This window comes from Acanthochromis polyacanthus, chromosome 8 (genome assembly GCF_021347895.1).
Source record: "Acanthochromis polyacanthus isolate Apoly-LR-REF ecotype Palm Island chromosome 8, KAUST_Apoly_ChrSc, whole genome shotgun sequence".
Lineage (NCBI taxonomy): Eukaryota > Metazoa > Chordata > Actinopteri > Pomacentridae > Acanthochromis > Acanthochromis polyacanthus.
The window spans coordinates 11,078,650-11,100,012 of NC_067120.1; the positions used below are offsets into that span (position 1 = coordinate 11,078,650).

The 21,363-nt window shown below is 39.4% G+C and overlaps 3 protein-coding genes across 6 annotated transcripts in view; 1 reads left to right on the forward strand and 2 right to left on the reverse strand.

Moving 5' to 3' along the window:
* Window positions 1-71: 71 nt before the first annotated feature.
* Window positions 72-7,363, reverse strand: pstpip1a (proline-serine-threonine phosphatase interacting protein 1a). Its single transcript, XM_022216468.2, has 15 exons — window positions 7,183-7,363; window positions 6,181-6,281; window positions 6,013-6,087; window positions 5,874-5,908; window positions 5,662-5,768; window positions 5,473-5,535; window positions 4,959-5,063; window positions 3,639-3,684; window positions 3,273-3,352; window positions 2,597-2,695; window positions 2,391-2,487; window positions 2,102-2,189; window positions 1,929-2,023; window positions 818-915; window positions 72-714 (listed from the first exon to the last, which is right to left on the reverse strand). Exons 1-15 carry the CDS (start codon window positions 7,210-7,212, stop codon window positions 583-585), a joined length of 1,251 nt encoding a protein of 416 aa, XP_022072160.2. The 5' UTR covers window positions 7,213-7,363; the 3' UTR covers window positions 72-582.
* A 110-nt stretch (window positions 7,364-7,473) lies between these two features.
* rcn2 (reticulocalbin 2) lies at window positions 7,474-15,757 on the reverse strand. Of its 2 annotated transcripts, none has more exons than XM_022216479.2 (8): window positions 15,388-15,757; window positions 10,913-11,053; window positions 10,721-10,823; window positions 10,437-10,633; window positions 10,236-10,349; window positions 10,028-10,121; window positions 8,855-8,994; window positions 7,474-8,063 (listed from the first exon to the last, which is right to left on the reverse strand). In XM_022216479.2, the coding sequence occupies exons 2-8, from the start codon at window positions 11,051-11,053 to the stop codon at window positions 7,920-7,922; spliced, it is 933 nt and encodes a 310-aa protein (XP_022072171.1). In that variant the 5' UTR covers window positions 15,388-15,757; the 3' UTR covers window positions 7,474-7,919. The 2 variants fall into 2 exon arrangements, with proteins under 2 accessions (XP_022072171.1, XP_022072169.1); XM_022216477.2 differs by lacking the exon at window positions 15,388-15,757 and adding an exon at window positions 11,481-11,574.
* scaper (S-phase cyclin A-associated protein in the ER) overlaps window positions 13,488-21,363 on the forward strand; it is a 61,630-nt gene continuing 53,754 nt past the window's right edge. Inside the window, exons 1-4 of one of the 3 annotated variants that reach the window (XM_051951615.1) lie at window positions 13,488-13,779; window positions 18,077-18,194; window positions 19,128-19,192; window positions 20,470-20,661. In XM_051951615.1, the coding sequence (XP_051807575.1) occupies window positions 13,612-13,779; window positions 18,077-18,194; window positions 19,128-19,192; window positions 20,470-20,661 (543 nt within the window). In that variant the 5' untranslated portion in view covers window positions 13,488-13,611. Of the gene's footprint in view, window positions 13,780-14,426; window positions 14,937-18,076; window positions 18,195-19,127; window positions 19,193-20,469; window positions 20,662-21,363 lie in introns of those variants that run through there. The other 2 variants (XM_051951617.1, XM_051951616.1) reach the window with 2 other exon arrangements.

Here is a 21,363-nt window from a genome sequence, read left to right on the forward strand (position 1 = left end):
CCCCACAAACAAACAATTTTGTGTTCAAAGTAAAAATAATAATTACAGTCAGAAATTCTATACAGGCCAACAACAGAAATCCAACATAGCCATCTTTTAAAACATAAAATATACAAGATTACTACAGTGTATGAATAAACTGTAGTGCAATAATCCTGTGCAAGATATCAGTAAATCTCTCAGCTGGTATCGGTATGAGAAGCACTCAACACCAGCAGTGAAGGAAAAGTAATATGATACGTATAATATTTGAATTCCACTGCTTACATGCGGGTGCAATTTGAAGCCCCTAAATGACTTTTTGAACAACATAATTGTTTATATTGGTAGAAACCAGACAATCAGTGTAAATAGGTGTAATGTGATGTCAGTCTTTCATTCTCAGGTCAGACACAGTATCTTTTATATTGCTGCCATTAGGTGGAATCAAAGTTGGAAACATTCAAATCCTACTCATAGGGGCTTAAGTCATATGTAAGTAAAATGTGAGATCAAATCATGATTTGAAATAACAGAAAATGTACATGTAAAAAAAAAAAAAAAAAGTAGTCATACAGTCCCACACACACCTGTCATGTAAACTCATTCTTTAGCGAGATAAGAGCCTGGAACCAATCCTGTGAGGCCATTTCTTTTCACCATCCACCAGCCATCGTCACCTTCCTCTGAGACAACAACAACATCCCCAACCGACAGACAGAGTTCATCATCCCCCTAAACAAGGAGCGAAATGAGCAGTCAGCAGATTATTCTTCAAATGAACAAGTGTTAGAACATGTGAAAGTGTCCCGTGTAGAGGTTTAGAAGAGAGCCTGACCTGTGCCACATAGTCATAGATAGCTTTGTACTCCACGCTGCTGGTCTGCGTCGCCTGATATCCAGGAATGGAAGCGTAGACTCCATCCGATGTTTCTGCTGTGGAGAAGTAATCAGTAACCAGTCATAATTTGCAGTCAGGAGTTTCATATCTCACCAGAGCATTGACAAGCTAAAAGAAATGATTTGAACTGGTTTTCAAAAGGATGTCATCTAACAATGCATATTATGTAAAAGTGGGTGTTTTTTCCCAACAAAGCATGTCATTTTTCAGTTGTTAGTCATGTTTGCTTTCCTACTATATTTAAAGAGGCAGAAGTTGGACTCTGAAGTCATGAACTGTTAATTTAAACACTTCCGCTCGCTACGATGACTTCTGCATAGATGTGAAGGATGTTAAAACTGATTTATGCTACTGGGAGGCATATTTATTGTAACACAGACACTTGACAGATTAAAGAAAAAGCCAGCATGAGGTGTCTTAGTAAGATATGGGGGCATGATGTGGTGCCAGAGCAGCTTTAGTGCTCCTTGGCATTGAATTTCCAATCAGTTTATAACTCTACTGGAGGGATGAACATCATTTAAAAAAAAAAAAAAAAAAAAAATTCCCTCATTTGGTCTTTTGATGGAGTTGTAGAGCGCTGTTGAGCACATCAGTCTAAAATCTCCCATAATTGTTCAGTTTGTTTGGAGATTTGGTGACTGTGAAGGCCACAGCAGATGATTCACACCATTTTCATACTGATGTAACCTTTCAGTGGACAAAAAGCAGTAAAATGCCTCACTCAGCATAACACTGTCATTAAACCTCCTCACTGCTGTTATCAAGGGTTCAGGTTTAACTTTTAATTTTGTCTGTACTCCACCTCAAATACTTTTTAATCTTTTTTGTGTGTCTTTAGTATGCCTCTGCCCCCAATAAGCTGATATATGTGTATTTTTAACAGCAAAAGGGCCCCCTGTAATACCACTGGTTGGGTCTCATTCGTGTCAGAAATAACTCCATTATGTAACAACATCTTTTGCTGCTAGGGCCAAATGGCTTTCACAGTCACATCCGTCATCATTGAGACATTGCAGTGTTAATTGAAAGACTTTATTTGCCTTACCAGCAGGTTGAACAATTGGGTCATTGATGCTCATTTTGGAGCCGCTGGAGCTGCTCCCCTGCAGGAGATTTGAAAACCTAGAAATATTTGTAAACCTAGAAATTTGGGAAAGGAATTAGTAAGCGTAAAAGACCTATTCTGAAAAATGTTCCATTATCTTGTATAATCCTGACCTTTTCATGACTCCTCCTACAAATCCAGCACTGCCATTCCTCTCAGCTGCAGGATTCCTCTCGTAGTAATTTTGGTACTCAATTGGAGCTGCAGAAAGACGATTACATTTCAATCAATAAAAATCTGCCACTTCAGAGGCAATATCCTGTTTGACAATGCACCACCTGTTCCCTTGCCAAACACTGAGTTGTGTGTTCAAGCACCAGCTGAGAGATAATATTAAAATTTTCAACTGGGAACATATTCAAATCCAAATCGGAAAGGCAGCGTGGTGAGTGCCGACCATACCTGGAGGAGAAGAGCCGGTTCTTTTAGTCTCCACAAAGCAGTTGTTGTCTGCGCTGATGTCGCAGTTTTCCAGCGTTTTCCTCACGTTCTCGTAACACTGAAAGAGAAGTTTGTTTTGTCCAGAATGAATTCCAAACATTACAGTAGAGCGTGTCGGCTTGCTGAGGGTCTGTCCAGAATAGATATGTGAAAACAGCGGCCCCTACCTCATCATCTTTCACACTCTGCATTGATAAGTGGTTGCAGTGCACCCACAGAGCATTTCTTAGTACGCTGAGGCGGTCTTCTTCTTGCTGCTGAAACATCTGTGAAACAACAGTTTGATTAAAAATCTAGAAAGCATTGGTGTATGCACAAGTCATAAGTATGTCATGCAGCAGGCACCTTCTTGCACAACAAAAGTGTCCAATATGGCCTTTAGTCTCTGATCTGTCTTCTCAGTGTTTCAAAGCTGTAATTTAAATTCTTTTTAATGCTTCATAGCTTTCAGACATGCATCTATGTTTTTCTCACTCCATGTGCAGCTTTAAATTTAACACCTAACTCGAGCTTTCTCTCTTGTTTCCTGGTTTATTTTGTGTGCATTTAAATGCCATATGTGGTGATGTACCAACTACAACTGATCTTACAGAGGTGTATAGAGTTGTTGAATGCCTACTTAAGCTTTGTTTATGTTATCTTAAAAAGGAAGACCGTGCTGGCCGGAAATATTTTTGCAGATTAGTGACTCACTATGTGACCCACTTGTCGGAAGTATTGCACATCACAGGCCTTGAGTACTGCCACTTCTGGTGTAAGTCTGTACATTTTCAAAAGCATCAAGTGTGTAGTCGTCACCTGATGGAAACCATAAAAGAAGCAATACAGCTCTTAGTGTCATACCTCACAGGATTCAATGTGTGTTGATTCCCACTCTTGGCGGACCTTGTCCAGCTGTTCAATGTTGGAAATGTACTGTTTCTCTAAAGACAAATGAAATGATTGCAAAGAAAGTCATCATCTTCTGTAATGAAGATTTAACAGTAAAAGAGTGTAAATGCACCACTGACACATGCCATGCTATGCAAACAGTACATGAGTTTATGTACTGCCTCAAAAACTATTTCTGGAATCCTCAGTAAGAGAGAAGTTAATGTGACCACCATCCTGGAAAAAAAACGTTTCTGTAAACCACAGCAGCTTCCTGCATGAAATGACATCTTTGTTTCCAGTATATGGCATATAACTTGACTTATTATTTGCCCTTACCAGCGTCTTCTGCAGCCTCTCTGCACTGTTTAGATTTGTTGTTCATCTGAAAGAGAAAAGGAAACACTAAATTATCCACTGACTTAATATGTGTCAACTTACAGCTGTTAAAATAAAAGTGCAAACTATATAATATATCTGCAGCTTATGATGGCTACATTTTGTCAGTATCCTTTAAGACACTGGCAGTTAATTTTAAATTTATATGTTCATCTTATGTCTGAGCTAATTTTGGAGCACAAGTGTCTTGTGTTAAAATTAACTTAAAGCATGTGCCATGTGTGTCACAAGTGTAATAAAATGTCCATGACAATGTCAGGTATTAGACAGATATGATAGACAAAAAGCATTATTGTTATACTATTATGATAATTCTATTTAGTTTTTCTTGGGTAACACTTTGCAACACACCAACACTATCATTGTGAGTAGTTGCTACCAATATGTGTGGAACAAATCAGGAACCACTTAATTAACCATTAAGGAACCACTTAATTAACTGTTAACAAATACTTCCTGATTAACTGTGAATTACTGAAGGGTTTCCTGAGAGCAGGTTCGGTGGCTGATACAGTCTATGGTGTCAGCTTATCAATGAATAATAATTGTTTTGTTGAATCAACATACATTTCACCCTCTAAATAAGCAGCATAAACAGCAAATAACTGAGACCTTGTTAATCAGTCATTACATAATCACTAGTATCTCTTTTTGTGTACTTCATTACGTCAGGACAAATTAACATTAATAATTTACCACATTACCTGAGGGGTCACAAAAAGAGAAAGCAGTGATCAGGTAATCATGAAGTAATGAGGGATTGCATAATACTCGGTGTGATGGATTTATAAAAAGAGTAACTAATGATTTGTCACTAGTTTTGTGTGTCTGTTTCTGGTTCAGAATTAAATAGGAGCAACTCAGGAGAATATTTGTTTTATTGTTTACAAACAACATGTATATATATATATAGACTAATCATTACCTAATTATTATAAAATTTCTGACATTTTCTGGTCTTTTCTCCATTAATTCATCATTATCTGTTGTAGTGCCCTCAGTTATGAGTTATTCTGGTGGAACCATTACGATAAATTTCGGTTTTCTCCAGCTGTTCTCCTTTTAGCAGACACATTTGTACGAAAAATTAAATGCTCTAATTATTCTTAATAGTTTAATTATTTTAATTATTTCGCCTTTTAACATTTACACTGCCATTATTATCCAACTTCTTACTTGTATGCCCCAACAATACAAACAATACTCCCTCTTGAAGAAAACTGAAGTTGTTTACAGATTTACACCACAGAGCAGATTTACCTTCTCAATCTGTTTGGGAGTGGATGTGGGAGTGCTGCCCGTCTTCTCAGCCGTTTGCTCGGCATCATCCGCCTCCTTGCAGCGCTGCTCGTAGGATTTTTTTGACTGGGTGGGAAACAGAAGAGAAACCGCATGAAACCATAACACCCATGCTTTGCTTCAGTGTCACTTTGTTTTGTGAACACTTGACAGGAAAAGGGGGGTGCTTCAGTCAAAAAGGAGATGTCATGCATGTGCACCCGGAGAAGCAAAAGAGATCACACACTTCCTTCCTCACAGTGGAGAAAAAGCGTCAGCTCTGGTCCTAAAAGTATCTACCGCATGACCACTGACATTAATTTTCTGTGAAAACATCTGCCTCTTAAATATATATTCTCTTACAGGTTTTCACAGAGGAACTTTGCTGCACTTCAGGTCATTTTTTTGCATTTGAGTAACAAAGCTTTTGTCGAAACTGAAATGGCCTGGCCCGCAAATCTCTGATGTGTATCGTCATAACACAGAATGATCTTACCTCTATGGTCTTCTTGTAGAGTGAAACTTTTGTCTTCTGGACCTTCTCCATGATGGCTTCAAACTAAAGGTTGACAGCGTTTAAGAAAACAGTCATCAGAAAACCACAGAAAGAAAGAGAGGCAACTCTTTCTGATTTCCTCTTTATGCAAATAAACTGGAATAAAAAAAAAAAGCCTTTCATGGATACCTTCTTTCTCTGTTCTTTCTGTCGCTCTCTGAACTGCTCCATTCTCTTCACCTCCTCCTTCAGGAGCCCAGACAGCTGAATGTGCAAGTTTCCTGTGTTTTCAATTTCTGAGAAATCACCAGAACACACAGCTTAAAAAACTAGACACAGAACTGACAGGCCAAAAGAAATACTTAAGCAAAAACATTAGGGGAAATTTATGTTGTGCTTACGTGTTTTCATTTCATCAAATGATGTTCTCAAAGTGCTGGAAGAGGGAATGGATGAAGGACATTTGTTAAAGATGCTAACACTGAATACACTGACATTTGAGAGAACAATAAACCTACTCACACACACACGCACACCTACCAGATAGCGTATAAACCCCCGGCCTTGCGGGCTATTGTGATCAGTTCCTTTCCATATTTCTCCTCTGCTGACGCCCTACGTTGATATACAAAAATAATGCATCAAAACCACAGTTAAATGAGGTCGCTTTATTAATATATGTATAGTACCGGAAATCTGTGAGCCCACCTCATTTTCAGCAGCTCCTCCATGTCTTTGCACGTCCGGCGACCATCATTAAGCCTTTGAATAACAGCCTCATAGCCAGCGTTGCTGATGAAGTCCTCTCCCTGGAACCATAAAGCACCACATATGTTCAATAATCAACTTCATATTAAGATCAGATATTAAATATTGGAATTTAAACAACAGTGTTGCTGGTGATCACCTTTAAACAGCAGCTGATGTTTTGAATGACACAAGTTTTACTGAGAAGACTGCGCCTTTGATGAGATTTTTTTTTTTTAATTTTCCATTCAGAGGTATTGTGGTATCTCTCAGTAGTAAAATAGAAACTGCTATGTACTGAGTTGTGAATGGAAAGCAGCCAAGTGTGGGAAGCACCAAAAGTCCCGAATCAATTAAGAAATCATATAGAATTACATTTAACATCTGAAAACTCAACTTAGAATGTTTAAGATGGATGAGGAAGCACACAGCTTCACATTGTCAGCTAAACCTGTGGTAGAGCCCAGCTCTTGTATTTTGCATTGTTGCACATTTATTTTAAAAAGTGCCTTGGAAATTTCTGTAAAAGTGGAGTGACTCGATCAGAGGCACGAAAGAGAGGTGTGAGTAGTCCGATTAACCCTTAATGATGCAGAACACAGTTACCATCATATCGTCAGTGTGGTGAGGTGTTATTTTGGTGTTGTTCTAAACTAGAAAATGTTGTAATGAGAGGCAACTGATAAGTTTGTGTGACACATCTGCTTTTAGATAAGCTGGAGAACATGACCACAACCCAGAAATGAAAGTGCTTACAATAACTATTCATGAAGTTAAGACAACTCGGACAATGTCAGATAAAATAAAAAGCAAAAATACAGTACAAGTGTGTTTCAATGCTCCACTGAACATACTGACATAACAAACCATCTGGTTTCACTGTTCAGCAAATCCCATGGTCAGCTTCAGCTGTGAGCATAATCCTCACCAACAACATAAGAAAATAGATTTTTACCAACTCACCCAAAAGGCATCTTTAAATTGTAACGCCATCGTTGCAGTTGTTGAAAGGAGCCCCTTGTTGGAGAATTCACTCGACTTTAAATCAAACTCCCAGCAGCGTAGCAGTCCGTTGCTTGAAGCGAGTCAAACAGGTCATGACACATTCAGGAACCAAGCTTTCATACGGCAACTCTCACTCGCTCACTCATTTGATTTAAATGAGGAAGAGCTGCGACATGACAGCGGTTGCCACAAGTCAACAGACATATGAAGTGACAGTTAATGCGGTGCAAAGAAAGACAGTCTCCTGAATGCCATCAAAACAAATTCCCATTTATTTCAAGTTGCAGAGCTGTTGGTTTGCATCAACAAAATGGGATTTCTGTATTTTGGTTAAAACATCATTAAAAAGTAATTTTTGTACTACTTTTTGTAGTGTAACATTTCTGTAGGAATTCCCCAGCATATTATGCAAACCAGTGCCTTGTGTCCGCAATATGTACTATTTAGTAAAGCTTCCGACATCCACATTTTGCTGACACTCATTTTAGACGACAATCCTTTACGACATATCAAGCCTGTGCTGCAATATGGGTTATTTACTATTGCAAATGATCACTGACAGATAGGATCTCCATGCTCCAGAGAGTGACGTAAACACCATGACTCATTTCTCAACTACCTCAAAGAGAAAATAACTACAATATATCTTCATGAAGACAAATAAGACAACGCTACAGTAAACAAAGAACACATCGCTATAACTCATCGTGTGACACATGCAGCTGCCTGCCGTAGTCTGTCACTTCACTGTTCATGAATGTTTCTTGATTTTTCAAAACTTCAGCCTGGGAGAGCTTCCCATCTCCATCGTGGTCCATTTCTTTGATGAGGTGAAGAGCCTGTTGATGAAAGGAGAGCAAAACAAGGAGAATACCTCAGTGAATATGCTGCCATACCATCTTGGAAAAAAATACTTTCAAAAAATAGCTAAAGGAGCATATTTTGTTATTTATATTCCAACACACAACATCTTTACAACAGAATGAATGTCATGAAAGAATCACATATACCCAATATTGGAAAAGATCACAAGTTAGTAATAAGTCACGCATCTGAGACACATAGTGTTAAAAAGGATGTTGATTTTGTTGGTGTAGTGTTGTAGGACTCTTTCCTGGCAACATTTTTGGGCGACAGGATCATGTTGTTGGACATCACCCATCATGTAGCAGATTTTCTGTCCTACCACGTCGTCTGAAATGTTTTCTCAGACTTCAGATGGTAAAGTTGTGAACATTCAAGTGCCTGGTTCTAGCATTCAGCAGCTAACAGCCTGTTCTCACCTCTCTTGTCATTCTGTGGCTTTGTGCTATTTGAATACAGCTGAATTTTAAGGTGGACGTTTATAGTCACCGGCCTGATGAGTGTCTGTGTGCTGGTCACACTATCTGATGTTGTCCTTTAAAGCTACACTTGACTAAAGTGTGGATTAACTCAGTTGTGGAGAATGTGTCACCAGATGAACAGTTCAAAAGCATTTTATGCCCAAGTGGCTGGATTTAGCCAAGTTTTAAAAAGCCGAACTAAAGCAGTTAGATTTTTTAAAAATCTTTTTCTATTAGTGAGAAAATAAGGTAATTTGCATGAAGTGTTTTTGCTCTGGGCACATGATGTTACAGCTGAATCTTACTTCCTCTCTCGCTGAACCGTAGCTATTAGGTGCAACCCATCGGAGCTGCTCATCTCGATCCAGCCGGCCATCCTTATCTTGATCATACAGTTCTTTGAATCGCACTGTTTCTTCAATCTCCCACTGTGACGGGGAATCCTCTGGTAAACATAAGACACAATGTTTGCTTATAATGTATAGGTGGCAAAGAGTGATCACAGCAAAATAAACAGAAGAGACCGCTGTTTGAGTCCATGAAGAAGACTTGAGTTTGCCATAATAACAAAGGCATTTTAGGTTTGTTTGTTGTTGGCTCTGTTCAATAAGTAGAGAGGCAGATGGGAAAGCGGGGAGAAGAATGTGGGGAGGATCTGCAGTAAAGGGCAATGAGCTGGAATCAAACCCAGGCCAATGTGTCAGGGTCTATAGCACCTGTTTATTGGTCACCTGCTCAACCTGTTGAGTTATCTGGGTGTCCAGGTAATTCAGTTTAGAAAAGAAGAGAGCTTTGGAGTTTTGGGGATTTTTTTGAATGCCATCCAAAGGTTGTTCTATAATTGTGCACACTGTCAATCAGCTTTGAAATCGGTAGGACTCTCTTCTCCTGCTTTTGTTTGTTTGTTCTGCTTTGTCTCTTGAGTTGCTCTCACATTATTGTGGGCAACTTGTGGTTGCAGCGGGAAAACACTGCTGTCTCTTGTTTTGTGGTTGTATGGGTACTTTGGGAGTACATTTGGGGGTATGTTGTGGGGAGGTTATCCCACCTCAACTCTATACCTATTTGTATTTTTGTTGTTTGTTCTAACACCAACATAAATTCCAGCACTGATAGTTCAGGCTTAGATTTATTAGTTGGAATATTAGATGCGTGGGTAATCCTGTGACGAGAGCTAAGGTTTTCTTGAGAAGATAAAATATGCTTTGAGAGGATGCAATGATAAGTTTTTCTGAAAATGGAAACCGTTCATCTCATATTTTACAAGCTACTCTCCCACTGAATGTGTGTCTGTTTCGGAGTCTCATAAATCTTGAATAACCAGTATTATATGTGGGTCATACTGCGCTGAGTTAAGGTGGGATGGGGTGGATGGGAGGAGGGTTATGATATTCTATATTGTTCTTTTATTTGTTTGGCTTTTGTGTGCGTGGGTGTCTTATATGTATGTATGTTAAAAAAAATCTCTATGGTCTTACCTTCACCACGGACGTCTCCAATAAATTCATTTAACGTAATGAATCCATCTTTATCAGTATCATATTCACTCAGTACATCTTCAATGGCAAAGTCCTGTTAGAAGAAGAAGGTAAGTCGATTATTTCTAACATGACATACAAAGTGCACTCTTATAATGGACGGATAAATGCATTATCATATCCGACTGTTGCAGGAAACTTGTCTTACAGCCATGTGATCCACTTCAGAAGGATGTGTGAAGGCAAGAAACTCGGTTACATTCAGGCCTGGTGTGCCGTCCACATCTGCAAAATCAAAGCGTCTCCTCTCCTTCAGGTGGAGCTAAGAGGGAAACGAGCCAGATTAATGTCTCTGACAAGATTTAGGCTGTGGCATCATGTTTTACCAGGACAGTTAATGTATCCCTACATGTCTTAGAGACTCTTGCTCTGGATCGTCCAGAACAGCGTCGTCATCGAACCTAAAAAGCTGGTCATGAGCGACCGAGTTGTATTCCTCCCACGTTACAACACCATCTCTGTCAATGTCAAAATCAGGAAATCGCTCCTCTGCATCGTCCAGAGCGTATTTTCTGTAGACGTGCTGAATCCACAGAGTGATCTCCTCTGTGGATAAAACAGACAGCAGGCTGAGTTTGGGTTTTAATCTCTTTTCGTTTCATCTTTGTTCTTGTTCCAGGAATGCAAAATTACCTGCACTGAGCAGATTGTCACCATTTGTATCAATCTTCTTCACAATCTCCATCATCTTCCTCCTCTGATCTGCTGGGCTGAGTTTCTTTAGCTCCTCGCTGTTCTAGAAATGCATGAAAAATAAGTGAGGTAAAGAGCGAGGTAGAAAAAGCAAAGTAGATGGAAAATGTGAGAAAATAAATATTAAGCAACCTCATCTCCCAGCAGAACATTCATGTCATGTTCAGGGTTGTGTTGCTGGCCGATGTAGTGATCCTCATGAAGATGTTTATGCGAGCTTTGTCCCAACCCAAAGTGAAGCAACAGCAAAACCAGCAATGATGTGGACTCCATCTGGTGAGAAATACAACTGATTAAGAGCAAATAAATGTGATATAGGAGTTGAAAACAGTGTAGCCATATTTGACAAAATGCAACTATGCAGCCTGGTGGCCAGATGGTGGAAAGAGAAGAGAAACCTGCTAAATTCAATGTGAATTACTGCTTTTGAAATGGAGAGTGACTGAACAAAAATACAAAAGGCAAAGTAGGAATAGTACAAGTTGTCGAAATGCTAATTGATTACTCTTTATGCTCAACTACTTGGGAGAAACAGAGAGTGAATGAGAGAAATACAGGAGTCAATAGGAAAAAAAATAACAGCATCAGTCAAAGCAAATAGGCCTAAACAAAGTTAAACACAACGCAGCCAACAAGCCATTTATAAAATGACTGTGACAAAGCTAACAAGTAATGTAAACAGCGAAGGTTATGTTGTTACCGTGCAAAGTTCTTCCTGCAAGTGTTGACTATTGACTAATAGAAAAACCTGCTTCTGGTCACAAATTTCAAAATAAAAGTTTTGGCATTCTGAGCCTCTCAAGAAAGAGGGACTTATGCATGCAAAGCCAAGTTTACAGAAACCTATCCACGCAAAACAAAACAAAACAAAACAAAACATATAAGGAATGCACAATGTAATATGTAGTTGTGCATGCACAGACTTTCCTTTTCTTCATAGCTTGTGTTTATGAAGAAAATATGACCTATTAGTGATGACAAAGTTTCCAAAAACAAATCTATGACAGTGATGCTGTTTTCCTTAGCTTTGTGGCTGTCAAGTATTATAAAGTTGTAAAATGTGATACTGGATTTAAAGTTGGGCAAACTTTTACTAATTTATGTGTAGACAGGAGACTGAGAAAAGCACTGTTTATGCTGTTGACACTGCTCATTCACACATTCAGACCGTCCTTAAAGCTATTCCACTTAGCTATTTAAATTGCACTGTACTTTTACTGCTTCTTTTACACTTGTGGATTAGATGCTAAACAATGCAATGACAATAAAACTGAATCTAATCTACAATTCCCTCTGTTCCAAACTGAACTATCTGTGCAGCTGTGGTAAGTTTGTGCGCACATAGGGTGTCAAAAACATTTTGTTGACTGTATCTTATTACTCTTGTACAGACATTCTTGTGGCAAAATCGTTTGCAGCAGTTTAAATAAGACATTTACAGTACTGCTGATATTCTGAGGAGGTTTCAGTAAAGTAAAAAAATATAAGATGATGTCAAACAGAAGTAAAATATCAAGTGAACTTAAAAGAAAATAAACTAAAGCTAATATAAACACATAAATACAAATTTTCATGTCTGATTTAACAGGGGGCTGCACAGTGGAGTAGTGGTTAGCAGTTTCGCTTTGCAGCAAGAAGATCCCAGTTTGAATCCCGGGGTGGGCCTGGGATCTTGTTGGATGAAGTTTGCATGTTCTCCCTGTGCATTCCTGGGTTTTCTCCGGGTACTCCGGCTTCCTCCCACAGTCCAAAAATATGCTGAGGTTAATTGACTATTCTAAATTGCCCGTATGTGTGAATGCGAGAGTGACTGTGTGTCTGTATATGTAGCCCTGTGACAGACTGGCGACCTGTCCAGGGTGTGCCCAGCTGGGATAGGCTCCAGCACCCCCCGCGACTCTAGTGAGGATAAAGCGGTGTATAGAGAGTGGATGGATGGATGATTTAACAGGATTTTTTATTTGATATTAAAGGTAGTCATAGTTTGCCAAGACCTTTGATGCTACCGTAATTTGTTTTACAGGTGTGGTTCACAATAGCTTCATTTTACTTGTTGAATAAGAAACAAACTATTTCCATGACATCATAGAGGACTGCAGTTTCATATTAATAATATATTACAGTGTAAATGTCTAACTACATGCAGAGAGCAGTGGTCGAGAAAGACAAAACCCTAGGAAAAAAAACACAATTTATAAAAGAGGTGTAAGTATTCAAATTTTGACAGGGTTGCAAACATACACTGAATAAACAAAGTTAAATACAACGCTCACACTGTGCGCACATACTGAGTTATGTATTGTATTATTTTTAAATGGTGGTAATATTTTCATGTTTAGTGTATTTATTTTTTGTTTGTTTATTTGTTTGTTAGTTTGTTTTAATATTTTCAAAGGAGTCGTTCCTAAAGTTTTTTATATATATATTTGCAATGCAGGTTGCTCTTTATTAACGTCTTCCTGCTGTTTGGAGGTAACTTTACAGATCCTGTGAGATCAACCTAACTCTACCATCGTCCCGCCCGATTTTCTTCGTTGCCATGGTAGACAATTTGAAGTCCCGCCTAAGAAAAATCTGTCCCGCCCTTTAACCTAAATTTTACAGTATCTGATTGGCTGGCACGTACGTTGGTTTCACGTTCCTGTGAACTCATTGGACAGTCCCGCCGCCGGTCAAACGCTTAAACCCAACACACTTCCTGCTTTGTCGTTAGGTTGTCCTCGCTGTCATGTATCTATCTGACATGTTTTTCCATCAGCTCTGACAACAAGACAACTTTGTCCGTAGACATTTATTTCTCACCGACCGAGCGTTGAAAACACGGCGGGTCCATGTCTAAAGACAACCGCCATGATGGACGACGGCGCGGCGCTGGGCAGCACCGTCTCGGGCCGAGAGTCAGCCAAGGAGGGGACGGCAGGGAGAGGTCTGGTAGCAACAGCTCAGGCTCCTCGCATGGAGGAGGCAAAAGCAAAAATGCGTCCATAACCGCTTTGAAGGTATGTGTTGAGCTGTAGCTCCTTGCTAGTAGGTGAAATATGGAAATTAATTTAACCAGACACGGAAATGTGGATGCATTTTTAGCTACTCGAGTTAAACATGTGGATAATTGAGTCTGGGAGTGCGTTAACTTGCAGTTCTTGCGGTAAAGGAACCTTTTAAAGTGGCATTACCTGTGATTTTGTCAGTTCTAGCGAACCTCATTAGACTCCTCATTAGACTGTATTTTTACCATCAGATGTAAGATTTATTTAAGGTTTTTGTGCATGTGTATATATATATATATATATATATATATATATATATATATATATTGTCATATCACCACTAAAGCCAAAATGTGACAAGAAATGGAATGCTATATGAAGTCTCACAGCAGGATTGGGGACAAGTGTGTATCAAAGCATCTTGCTGTCCTGGTTTGCCCCAACTTCCTCTTGCACGCTTTCTAAGACTGTACTATTTCTATTCAGTGAAACCATGTGGAACTGTGTGCCTTGTCCCCCAGCAGCCTATGAATCACTGAATGCTGAGTCCAATCAGATCCAGAGCATCCCTCTGTGTGGCTGTAGCTTTGTGTGTCTCTGACCCTGCAGCTATACTCCCATCACTGGCAACGCAGGATGGGGGACAGAGAGGCAGGCCTGGTGTGTGCACATGACTGCGCAGTGTTGTGGCAGAAGGAGAGTGAGAGATGAGAAACCGAGAGAGAGTGGGGGCTCTGATGCAGAGCAGGGAGAGAAGAAGAGAGGCTGTAAATATAGGGAGCTTCACGCAGTAGCAGGCAGATAGGCAGCAGCAGGCACTGAGTCGGGCCTAAGAACTGGCTGCTAACTCAGCATAGTGCTGAGGGCTCAGGCTAGATTACAGACTGAGTTACAGATAGAATAGTCTCAGTGAAAGGGAGGACTGGTGGCTACTGAGCGCTTGTCTCTCTCGTCCGGCACTGGGAGAGGAGTTGACACAGCTGGGCAAGTTGCTTTAGCAGTGCGGACTACACAGTAGGAGTCTATTTTGGTCCTGCTGTCAGATGACGATGTCACCTTGCACAAGTGGCAACGCTGGTGAGGGGGAACAGGTTGCCTGAAGTGGGCTGCTAAGTATGTCAGGAGTGGATAAAGACGAGGAGCCTGCTTACAGACTGTACTTCTACTCTGTATGTATCATCTAATATTCTAGTTTGCACTGTCTTTCCTAATGAGCTAACTCTCCCCCACCATCTTGCTATTTGCATCTGTTTGTGGACCTTGCCAAAAGGGAAACCTTACACTTGCCTCTTACTCAGCACAGTCTAGAAAAGAAACGTGCTCTCCAGTGTATGGGGAAGCACTGCATGGCAAAAGAAGACAGCAGAAGTTGTGCTCTACAGTATTCTCCTATAGTGCAGCCCAGAGGACAGCTTGTTTGCAGCTGATTAAGTGGATCAAGAGAATGTTGCTGTAAGCCTTTTTTGCCTCAGGCTGCTTCACACAGATAGCCATCAGTTGTGAGTCAGTAAGATTTTCTCAAAGCACTCCTCTTGTCATCCAATGGCTGCCAAACATAGGAAATACACTGTATACATTTTCAATCATTAGCTAGGTTATGGCGCATCGATGCTGACCTACCTGAGTGGTTCTTGCTCATTTTGGCCAGCCTGTGTTGCTTGATGTTCTTTTCATCTCTCTGTAGTCGTTTCTGCTGGCAGAATAAAGCCTGGACCACTTGACATGTAAAGAATTTTGCTCACCAAAAGTAGGTCAGCTGGGTATCTCCCTGAGGGACATTAAATAGTACCGGACTAATACACGCATGCTGTTTCTGCCTGTGTGATGCCTAATTAGTCATGTTCACATTATTCTGTTAGCCTTGAAATAAAGATGCATAAAGATTTAAAAACATTGTTTTGTTGTTGCGTAAACCTGTGCCTAATTATGACTTGTTTGCTCAGACTGAAAAAAAAAATGCATCCCTCATCTTTTCAGTTGCAAGTGTGGCTCTAGCTTTCTTGTCAGTATAGTGGTGCTAGTGAGAGCCAGGAAAAGAGAGGAACGATTTGTTCCATGACTCATTTTCTATTAAGAGGAGAACTGCTGCTTGATTTTTATGTTGGTTTGGAGTCGCAATGTATTTGAAGTTGAAAGCTACATCTTATAGCTGTTCAAAATAGCTAAGATTGGTCTAGAGTTTAGTCAACATTTGATTAAATCATTTATGAAGTGTGCAGAAGTGGTACAGGCTGTTCTGCTGGGAGGTAGAACAAAGTCAGTGGAGGATCCAGAATGATTTAACTTCTACGCATTTACTTTTGTTCGTCTTGTAACCGGATTGCCAGAAATCAGAATATTTAGTTATTTCGGAGATTACAAAGACATTTAAAACCAGTTCTTTTATTTCATAGCACTATAAAATGGAGCTGTTATTGCTTATCATTTAGCTGATTGTCCTTATGCAATAATGCATGAGCTGTGAGATTGTGATGCAGGAATATGCTGATGCTATGTTTCATCACGGGGCATCTTAATGTCCCGTGTGTAAAGGGGGCAAGGAATGGCATCTCACAGCATGTATTTTGGTTCACAGTATCTACATCACCCGAGGTTCCAGCCAAGTTCACTGATGCATATTCAATGTGTAGGTCAACCATGATGCATGCTGGGCACGGAGTGGGTTTAGAGCTTCTGCCTCTAGCTGTCTCTTGTCACAGTCTGTGCCATTGGACCTCTTGCATACTCTTGGTACAGCAGAGTTGTAGCAACAACTCAGGCTCACAAACACACACACTCACTAGGAATGGGACAATAACTAAAATAGCATATTGCAATGTGCTGTTTTAGAATTAAGGATTCAATTTCGTCATTTTAAGAACAGAGTGCACTACTTATTGATTCATTTTAAACTTCTGAACATATTTGGTGCATCCTCCTTTCATTACAAACATTAAACAGTCTTGCATGTAGTCTGGTTTACATTTAAGTGTTAAATGAACTATTTGCACTTTTTTTTTTTTTTACTTATTGTTTGTAAGTTAAAATTCATCATGCACTGAATGAAAGTAGCATACAGATCCTTGTTAGGATCTATGCCAGTGTTTTAGGGCTATGACAGCACACTTTACTGCTGTACATTGTACTTTATTTTAACCACTGTATAAAATTGGTGCGCAAACTCTATTCAAATGAAGGTAACCATAGCAACAATAGTCATGCTTCAGGCTGTATTACTGGAAAACGCGCTCCTAAAACTATATGGTTCTAAAACAACAAGGCTGGCAACAGTCAGTGTTGTTTTTGTTCACAATCTTGTCCTATTCGTTTCTGCTGAAGACAGAAGTCTTTAAAATGGGTCACAAGCATGTAAATTGATTTTGAAAATCATGCCAAGTAATTAAAATCTTTTATGGGCACTATTTTTTTGTAGACATTACTCATGCAAGAGTTTATACAGTATTTGTCCAGAAGTATTTCCAGCTGTAGATCCAGTAAATATTAAGTGCATTAAAACAGCGTAGAAGTAATTGACTCAAAACAGAATGCATTGGTCAGATTCTTTTTCTTGTATCTTACAGTTTTTTTTAAACGTCAGTGGAACACTATGCACAGATATAAGCTGCATCCAGCTTAAGCTATATGGATAATACCTGGTAAATGTGAAAGTGACAACAAACACATTTTGTATGTTTATTTATCATCAAGTACCCTGCTTTCTTTTTTATTTATTATTATGGGTCTAGGTCTGTAAGACATTCCAGGGTTTTACAGTCTGGAAAGTAATGAACTTGGGTTAAGAAAAAAATTCTCTCTTAGCTTTCTGTCAATTATTCCACTAATATTTGGACTGCTTTATGAATGTTCAGACACCGTGTGCTTGTTTCATAATCAGGGCTTTGTGTTTTTTGCTTTGAATGGGCCTGATGATGGATTGGCAACACAAGTTGGATGGGTTAAAGTGACTGTGCGTGACTGTCAGTATGATCAGTCTGCATACAGTAAACTAAATGAGTCTTCATTCCCTCATTTGACCAGAATCTATTTCCTGTTTATTCTGACCATTTGACAAACAGAAATGTGTATTGTGCTTGAGTACTTGTCATTCTGGTGCTGCTGAAACTTCCTCTGGGGTGCCAAAAATTATACCAGCCTTGTCTCTGAGAACACATTGTGATATCATATTGGAGGTCCTCTTATGAATCCCAAATATCCTTTTTGTCATACATGTAGTTTAATAATTTTTACTGTCTTTCATTAGCTCGAGGATAAAGCTGACAAGAAAAACCCGACCAAATATAACGTGTTAAATCTTCCCTCTCTGTTACAGGCCTCTTTCCAGCGTTCCAACAGCCATGACAAAGTGCGAAAGATAGTCGCTGAAGAGGGCCGTGCTGCTCGAAACCTCATTGCCTGGAGTGTACCTCTAGAGAACAAAGAGGAGGAAGGTTGGTAGCTGCATGCAAAACAAACACTCTGTTCATGCTAATATTCTTATTATGCTGCAGGTGTTGCTGCTGGTGTTTAATTTAATCGTGATACCAATATCTGAGGGCCAGTGAAACATGTTTAGTTATTTATTTGGAGCATCACAATGACCGCCTATGGCAATGTCATTCAGAGGCTGTGATCCTACTCATCAAAAATGCTGGAAGCTGTAATACAATATCAGCTGGAACCCAATGATCATTTTTCATCTAATGGCTCTTGATAAATGACAATGGAGGGCTTAGAATCTTTTAAGCAGACTGGAATTTATACCTGACGACTGCTCCCCTGTCATAGGACATGCCAAATGTGCAATTTTTGCTTGTAAAGGGGCATTGCTGTGCTTGGTCAGTAGGACGACATATAAATTTAAAATAGTTTCTACGTCTCCTATGTGATGTACTTTTTTTTTAAAAATCCTGCCTCTTCAAAATGGACAGCCCTGGTAAAATGGTAACTATCAGCTTGTCAGTGAAAAGCTGCCCCTTCACTTCATCTTGGTTTGTTACTAAAGCAGGCTTTCTTTACACCAGCCTACTGAGAAACTCCCACCACTGCCTCTGTTGCTTTCTCACTCTGGCTCTCCTCCTTCTTTGTGGGTCAGTTCAGTTATTTATTCAAGGCTTCTTTTCTGCTCTTGAGTTTAAGGATGCATTAAGCTCCTTTGCAGCATTGCAGGATAAGGTCTCATACAGTTTGCTCTTTTTACAAGATGCATGCTACACAGCTAATCAGTCAATCATTTGCATTCAAATTGCCTTGTTCCCATCTTTGCTGTTGTGTATTTGTGACGTTTTGATCTATCATTGATTGTTGACTTAGCTCAGTTGAGGCTTTGATTGTTTATTTTATCAGTAAGTAATTATAAGCCTCTTTTCTTCTTCTCTACATAGCAAAGTCCAAAGGCAATTCCAGGTCCCAGAGGATCAATTCTGGACAGCAAAGGAATAAAAAACAGGTTGGAATATCATCGTGCCCCACTAGAGAGCACTGTTCACCAACATATTGCATCTTTTCCTTCTGCCTCATACTTCACTTAGACCATGTAATGCTTAGATTTGCATCATGTGAGTCAGTCTAAGAAAATTGTGTATTAACAGGGGGGAAACTAAAGTAGTAGACAGTAATTTGTATGTGTGAACTACCCAAAGATTCTTATGTTAATAGTGTGTAAATGGTGCAAAAATCTTTCTGCACGCTATTTTTGTGTGAGTTAAACACGCATTCAATTCTGAAACTGTTGTTATCAAAGATTAGTGTACAAATAATTCAAATAAGGGCCTCCCACTCATAGTCATCTGTTACTTGCAAATGTTAATTTTATTATGTAACTTGTTGATATGAAACTTTGTGAGTTATAACACTTGTGAGTGTTTTTGCAATTCCAACATGTTTCCTTTTGTAAAACCATTAACTGACAGTACTGTCTGAGCAGTCTAAATCCCCCAGATAAAACTGTTAGTGTCGGATCAATATGAATAAAAATGATCAGCTTTTAGCTCTGACTCGACGCTCTTCAGCATTTGGAGCAAGAAGGTATTCTAAATTATGTGTGTCAACGTCAGTAGGCTACTGTATTTTCAGTGTCTTCATGCATACATCAATTCAACGTTTGACATCCTGTGCTGCTGTGCATTTATTTATTTTTACTATGACCACTGAACATTAAACACGTATTAGAAGATGAACTAAATTCATTCTGATTTCAATTTCAAGTTGTGATTACAATTTCAGTGACTTCAACAATAAACAAAGATGAATGCATAATGAGGTTTGAATCCTTAGTTTTAATTCACAGATTTAATGCTGTTTTAAAAGGGATACATTAATGAAGCATAATGCATTTCTAATTTCTTTATACAATGTCAACCAACATGTAATCTTGTGCAAAATATGTTGCATATGAAGTGTTAACTGTGTAAAAAAAAATGGATCCAATGATTTTAATTATTTTTGCCCCTTACTTTCCCTCCACAACCCAATTTAAAATATATATATATTTTAATAATATACATACTTTTAATAGTTTCTGGAGCTTTTGAGTACTGCACAAGGTCTTCAAAATAATCTCCCAATTATCTGTCATATTAAATATATATGCATTGTGGGTGGTATGGCACATATAGTTGCACCTACTGTCTCAGCAATCAGAAAAATTGACTATAGTAGCTGTGCATAAAAAGTGTGAGTTTCATGACATTACCCTAATGTTTGGTCCATGCTCTGTCTCTACAGCATGCTGGTGTGGAAAGTAAAGCTGGACCCTTGTTGGACAAGGGGCCAGAGAAGAGCCCTACCAAAGCCAAACAGCTCCGTAAAGGGGACCTACGAGCTCGTTACTGGGCCTTCCTGTTTGACAACCTGTGTCGTGCGGTGGACGAGATTTACGTCACATGTGAATCTGATCAGAGCGTCTTGGAATGCAAGGTCAGTCTGTTCAACAATGTCACGGTTTTGATCTTTGGTTTCATATGCTGAGCAGTGCTTCCAGTATCTCTCTGTATAGACTGAAATGTTATATGATATATGAACACTAGAGGGAGACATTGAGATCTTGACAAAATTTTTTTTTCCTCAGCGCTCACACACAATTTCTGCTTCATGTCAGAGGGGCTTTCTGAAGGCTTGTTGATGCTGTAATTGTCTCCCTCTCTCTCTGGCCTAGCTGGAACATATATTGATGAATGACAATAACAGTATTGTAAGGGTCGTTTTTGAAACGATTTGGCATTTCACCTCAGTCTTTGTCTCTTTCTTACCAACATCTTTGACATGTTTTTTTTGTTGTGTGGATTTCATTTTGGTACAGATTTGGCGTGACACTGCAATATTACTCCAGGGCATACTGGCATGATACTGCTGGTCATGTATTTTATTGATTCTTCTGCCATGCTGCATTATGCTGAGCATGGTTCTGGCAATGGTCTGTGGTCAGTACCGTAGCCCAGTTCCCTGTGGTGTGGTCGGCTTGCTGTCACTGCTCCGGTGCAGCTCCCTGTGGTGTGATAACCATGTTGTCAGTTGTCCTGTGTCAGACAACAGGCTGCTAGGTGTTTTTTTTCTTTTTTTTCCCCCCCTCATAATACTGTATCTCTCGACACACTAATGCTGTCTAATGGCCATGAAGCT